Source organism: Lynx canadensis, chromosome D4 (assembly GCF_007474595.2).
Source record: "Lynx canadensis isolate LIC74 chromosome D4, mLynCan4.pri.v2, whole genome shotgun sequence".
Taxonomy (NCBI): Eukaryota; Metazoa; Chordata; class Mammalia; order Carnivora; family Felidae; genus Lynx; species Lynx canadensis.
Window position 1 is genome coordinate 57,677,405 of NC_044315.2, and position 6,041 is coordinate 57,683,445.

Consider the following 6,041-nt stretch of genomic DNA (forward strand, 5'->3'; position numbering starts at 1 on the left):
AACTGTCGGTTCCTGCCTCAGGTAACTCAAGCTTCTGAATACCTCCAACCTCTCCCCTGTACTTGGTGCCTCTTGGGCAGCCATGTTTTGATCCATGTGACCCACCCTCACACAGCTGATTGGGCTGAAGTGGACACGTGATCCAAGGGCAGCCAATCCCTGGGCTGACCATGGACCAGGAATTTAGCTAAGACCTGAGAATTGAATTTGCCGGTTGCACCGAAAAAATTCAGATGCCATGGGTTTGAATGAGGGCCGTGGCAAGCCAAAACTATACGCAAGCCAAGTTGCCAGTTGAAAATACGTAGACGTGAGAAAGCCAGTTGTTAGAGGTACAAAAGAGGTGGAGTGAGCTTTCTAGCTCCAGGCGAGATCTGTGTATCTTTATTTTTTTTTTTAAGTCATTTTTTTTTTTTTTAATGTTCATTTAGCTCTCAGAGAGAGAGAGAGAGAAAGAGCGTGAATGGAGGAGGGGCAGAAGGAGATGGAGATACAGAATCCAAAGCAGGTTCCAGGCTCTGAGCTGTCGGCACAGAGCCTGACACCGGCTCAAACCCACCAACCGTGAGATCATGACCTGAGCCGAAGTCAGACGCTTAACCAACTGAGCCACCCAGGGGCCCCAAATCGGTGTATCTTTAAAACACGCCCCTCATCTTCAGGGCTTCCCAACAAAATGATAATGTCAACTGCTGTTCTCCAGAAGGTTAGAATAGTAGGGTCCCCTCCCTGAGGGAGTCTTTTCAACCAAATAATGAGCTGGTCAGAAAGCTGAGGATGGGGGGAATAAAAAGACTGGGCTGAGGCCACACCTGGGCAACCACCTTGAGCAACAGGGACTGAATGGCCAGTCAGTGAACTTCCTGGTGGCTCCCAGGGACACCTTCCACCCAATGCACACGCATAACAGGGGGGTGGATGCTGGCATGCAGCCAGGCTCTTGAGGTTGGAGTCTGTTTCATCAGTTGGCTGGAGAAAGAAAAAAGCTGACCAGAAGAGCACTCTAGGCTGAAGAAAAGCCAGGCAACAAAGCTGGCTGAGCGGGTGGGCATTGATTTCACTTCTTTAATGGATCTCTTAAAGACAGCAACTCCCACAATCAATAAGAGCCAAAGACAAGCCAGATCGCCAGTTCTCCTTTGTCGCCAGAGAGCAGAGGAAGGGATTAGGAACCCTGGCTCCAGGCTCTAGCCCTGTGCTCTCAGAGTTGTGCTCCCTTCCCCACTCGGGGCTGCAGTCTGTCCGGCTGTACCAGGTCTGGCACAAAGAGTTAAGTCTACTGGATCTTCTCAGGTTCCGTGACACCCCCTGTGCCCAACTTTTGTAACTGGAGAGACTTCCCGCCCTGGTGTTCTAGTGCCTGAAACAAACGTAAAGGGGCGCGGCCACCTCCTCCACCAAAATGCCCCTAAGGCTGGAAGATATGGGGGCAAAGGGGTGGATGCAACCACAGGCCTGACCCCACCCATCCTCTACTGGTTGAAACGCCCGTGGAGGTGAGGTCTGCCGGCCTCTCACAAGGGCAAGCCTAGATGCCAATGGATGAAAAAGCGGCCGGCATCAACACCAAGAGGTCTCACCTGCACCCAGGTGGCAGCCACCTCTCGCGAGATCAGGGCTGGTGAAGCATTTAGAGCTCAGTTAGCCTCACATGGAGAAAATGGACAGAGAGGGGTCCACCTAAACCTCGCGGCTAGTCTGTGGTGGAGGGGCTGAAGTCAGCCTTCTTTTCATGGGAAAAAACATTAGTTCTTACCCTTGTGCAGGGATAGGTCAAGAGACTGAGTGCCTCTATTCCATTCAGGTATCAAGGTGAACAAGTTCAGCATTCAAACGTAAGTACTTTTAAATACTTTTCAAGCTGCCAAATCCCCAAAGAAAAAGCCAGGTCTAAACTGGAAGAATGTGATGCAGAGACGATGAATAAGTGGACCAAGCCGGGCAGGGGAAGAGCCGGCAGGCTCACGCTCCCCACGCTCCAGGCAACACTGGTTTCCTAGTGGGGGCGCTAAGGACGACGTAAGGGTCAGGAGTGGGGCTCCGGGCCCAGGTCCTCTCTGTGACATCTGGCCATCCCCGCAAACGCCTGCGAGTTGAGCCCCTCGCCGGGGCCCCCAAAGGCTGGTGCGGGTGGGGCCCCCGGGCTCTTCCACTCTCCGCAGGAGCCGGGCACTCGGGGAACCCCACGCCCGCCCGGGTTGCCGAGGGGTGACGCCCCGAGTCTGAGACGGCTTCTCCCCGGGGCCGCCACCTGTAAAGCGGGCACCGGAGGCCAGGTGGTGAACGTGGGAGGCCCTGCCACCGGCGGCTGGGCGCGCGGAACCCCGTGGCAAGAGGGGGCGGGGCGGGGCGGGGCGGGGCGCCGCTTTCCCAGCTGGAGCCGCTGCGGTTGCGAGCGAGGAGCGGCGTGGCAGTCGGGGCCTCAGTGGCCGGAGATGGCCCTCCAGCTCCACCGCGTGGCCAGAAGGGGCTCGGGGAGCCCCCCTGCCCCAGAGCGGACGCGGGATTCCAGACCCCACCACCACCATCACAAGCCAACCAGACGAAGAGAGGCATTAAGGAAGGGAGCAGCCAAGGACACCAGCCCTGGGCGAACTAATAGATTAATAAAGTAATGGCAGCTAACATTTATTGGACGTTTGCTACCCGCCAGACGTGCTTAACACTGTCTAGTCATTTTCTGATTTAAACTCTTAAGGATCTTTGAAGCAGGTACTATTATTCCCATCTCACAGATGAGGAAACCGAAGTTTAGAAGGGTCTGAGCCACTGGTCCAAGTCCACACTTGATGGAGAGAGCTGACCCACCGCAGCTCCCAAAGCTGCATGACTATAGACTTGGAAATGTGGAGAGAAGGTCCCAGTTTGCTGTGGAACTGAAATAATCAGAGCTTCAGAGGCCCTCCCATCCCCCAGTGTGTGGCTAACTCCTGTATCCCTGCTCCAACTAGTAGCCTCTGTCTCTCCATTTTAAAGAAAAACGGTGTCCATGGCTGCAAAGGTCAGAAGGCAAAGGACAGAGCCTGAAATTCTCTGATGGCCAGGAGCCTTGGCAGAGAAAGGGACCTCAAGGCCTGAGAACCAGAGACTGGGGAGAGCTAGGGAGTTAGGAGCTTCCTGGAAAGTAAAGAACACTGAGTTAGAGAAGGCTTGAGTTCCAGGCCCTAGTCTACTTCCAACCTGCTGTGGGATCTTGAGCAAGTCCCTTCCCTTCTCTGGGTCTGTTTCCCTCCTATCCATGGGGAGATTCTTCTAAATCCAAAAATCTCCTTTCTTCCCTCAGCTTCCCCTCTTCTCTTCCCATACCACCCTCCACCCAAACTGGCTCTAACATTCCGGATATAACCTTGAACTAAGTTTGGAAAGTCCCAGATTAGAGCTGCAACCCATTCTCCTGAGCTCTGGGCCCAGGGCATCAAGTCCTGGCAGGGGATCTAGCCATGGCACGTTGGAGCCATCAAAGGGGAGAAAGGTCCTGTGCCTCTGAGAGGGGCCTCAGGGGGCTGGCATTGTGATGCCCTCATCCACTCTATGACATCACCCTCTCTCCCAGCCCCCCTCCTCTCCGATCAACTGCTCTGCAAACAACCATCAATCTGAATCCCAAAGGCGTGAGAAAGTCTGTTCTCCAGTACCTGCCGCTGATCTTCTGCCTCAGCCAGCAAGAAGCACCATGAAATTGGAATTCACGGAGAAAAACTACAACAGCTTCGTGCTGCAGAACCTGAACAAACAGAGGAAACGCAAAGAGTACTGGGACATGGCCCTGACTGTGGACCACCATGTCTTCTTTGCACATCGCAACGTGCTGGCTGCTGTCTCTCCACTGGTGAAGAGCCTCATCTCCAGCAATGACATGAAGACCACCGATGAGCTCTTTATCACCATTGACCCCAACTACCTGAGTCCGGCCACAGTGGACCAGCTCCTGGACTACTTCTACAGCGGCAAGGTGGTGATCTCGGAGCAGAACGTGGAGGAGCTCCTGCGTGGGGCCCAGTATTTCAACACACCACGCCTTCGAATCCACTGTAATGACTTCCTGATTAAGTCCATCCGCCGAGCAAACTGCTTGCGCTACCTCTTCTTGGCTGAGTTGTTTGAGCTCAAAGAGGTATCAGACTTGGCCTACTCTGGCATTCGTGACAACTTTCACTACTGGGCGAGTCCTGAGGGCTCTATGCACTTCATGCGCTGTCCACCTGTCATCTTTGGCCGCCTGCTCCGAGATGAAAACTTGCATGTGCTCAATGAGGACCAGGCTCTCAGCGCACTCATCAATTGGGTGCACTTCCGGAAGGATGAGCGGGAGAAGTATTTCAAGAAGTTCTTCAATTACATCAACCTTAATGCCGTCTCCAACAAGACACTGATGTTTGCCAGCAACAAGTTGATGGGCATGGAGAACAGCTCGGCCCATGTGACCCTGATTGAGAGTGTCCTTATGGACCGAAAACAGGAGAGGCCATGCAGCCTGTTGAGCTACCAGCGGAAAGGCGCCCTGCTTGATTCAGTGGTCATCCTAGGGGGCCAGAAGGCCCATGGGAAGTTCAATGATGGCGTGTTTGCCTATATCATCCAGGAGAACCTGTGGTTGAAGCTGTCAGAGATGCCCTATCGGGCCGCAGCGCTTAGCGCCACCTCGGCTGGTCGCTACATCTACATCTCTGGTGGCACCACTGAGCAGATTTCAGGGCTGAAGACAGCTTGGCGGTACGACATGGATGACAACTCCTGGACCAAGTTGCCAGACCTGCCAATTGGGCTTGTCTTCCACACCATGGTGACCTGCGGGGGGACAGTGTACTCAGTGGGTGGGAGCATTGCTCCAAGGCGGTATGTCTCCAACATCTATCGCTATGATGAGCGCAAGGAGGCCTGGTGCCTGGCAGGGAAGATGAGCATCCCTATGGATGGCACAGCCGTGATCACCAAGGGTGACCGGAACCTGTACATTGTCACTGGGCGGTGCTTGGTGAAGGGCTACATTTCTCGGGTTGGAGTGGTGGACTGCTTTGATACCACCACTGGGGATGTGGTCCAGTGTATCACCTTCCCCATTGAGTTCAACCACCGGCCCTTGCTCTCTTTCCATCAGGACAACATCCTCTGTGTACACAGCCACCGGCAGAGTGTGGAAATCAACCTGCAGAAGGTAAAGGCCAACAAGACAACCACCTCGGTGCCTCTCTTGCCCAACAACTGCCCCTTGGATGTGTCCCATGCTATATGCTCCATTGGAGACAGCAAAGTGTTTGTCTGTGGGGGTGTCACCATAGCCAGTGATGTCCAGACAAAGGACTACACCATCAACCCAAACGCCTACTTGTTGGACCAAAAGATGGGCGAGTGGAAGACCCTGGCCCCCCCACCGGAAGCACTGGACTGTCCTGCCTGCTGTCTAGCCAAGCTGCCTTGCAAGATTCTTCAAAGGATTTAAACAACTTTCTAAGTGGGAGAATAAGTAAATGCATTATTATTCACAATTTAATGAGAGAAAGAGAGGAAGGTGGCCTGTTGGTTCCTTCTTAGTGTTCCAGTCTATGTTTGGCCCTGAAAGAGGAGATCCTGGGCTAGGGCTGCTCCCAGTGGGTGGAAATTCAGGGCTACTCTGTCCCTGGAGGGATCCAAGCTGAGGCTGGAATGGAGTCCCCGGTGGGTGGGACTGAAGCAACTCCTGGGCACTGGCCAAGGTGGTGTCCAGAAAGCCCCCATTCTATCCTCTGTAGTCATCTCCGCTGGCATCTACTAGACTGAGAGATAAAGCATTTGCTTAGAGCCTCAGGCTCCTCCAACACTCACTCCCCTTGAGTCTGCCCAGGAAGGCAGGGGAGGGCAGATCCTAGGTTTGGGACAGAAGACTCACGGTCTGGGCGAAGAAAGTGGTGTGGGAAAGGCTCAGGGATGGAGGCAGAGGGAACAGAGGAGGCATGGTTACTTGGCTGTTGTATTTGACTATGCAGCCATCGTGTGTTTGTGTCTTATTTGTGGGGAAGTTGGGGGGTTACTTACAGTTGTTTTCAGTAAGCAAAGTTCATGGA

The 6,041-nt window shown here is 53.9% G+C and overlaps 1 protein-coding gene across 1 annotated transcript; it reads left to right on the forward strand.

Moving 5' to 3' along the window:
• Positions 1 to 3,673: 3,673 nt before the first annotated feature.
• Positions 3,674 to 5,448, forward strand: CCIN (calicin). Its single transcript, XM_030294529.1, has one exon. The coding sequence runs from the start codon at positions 3,674 to 3,676 to the stop codon at positions 5,438 to 5,440; it is 1,767 nt and encodes a 588-aa protein (XP_030150389.1). The 3' UTR covers positions 5,441 to 5,448.
• Positions 5,449 to 6,041: the final 593 nt, after the last annotated feature.

Coding starts and splice junctions, on each gene's coding strand:
- CCIN (XM_030294529.1), top strand. CDS start 3,674: ATGAAATTGGAATTCACGGAGAAAAACTACAACAGCTTCGTGCTGCAG.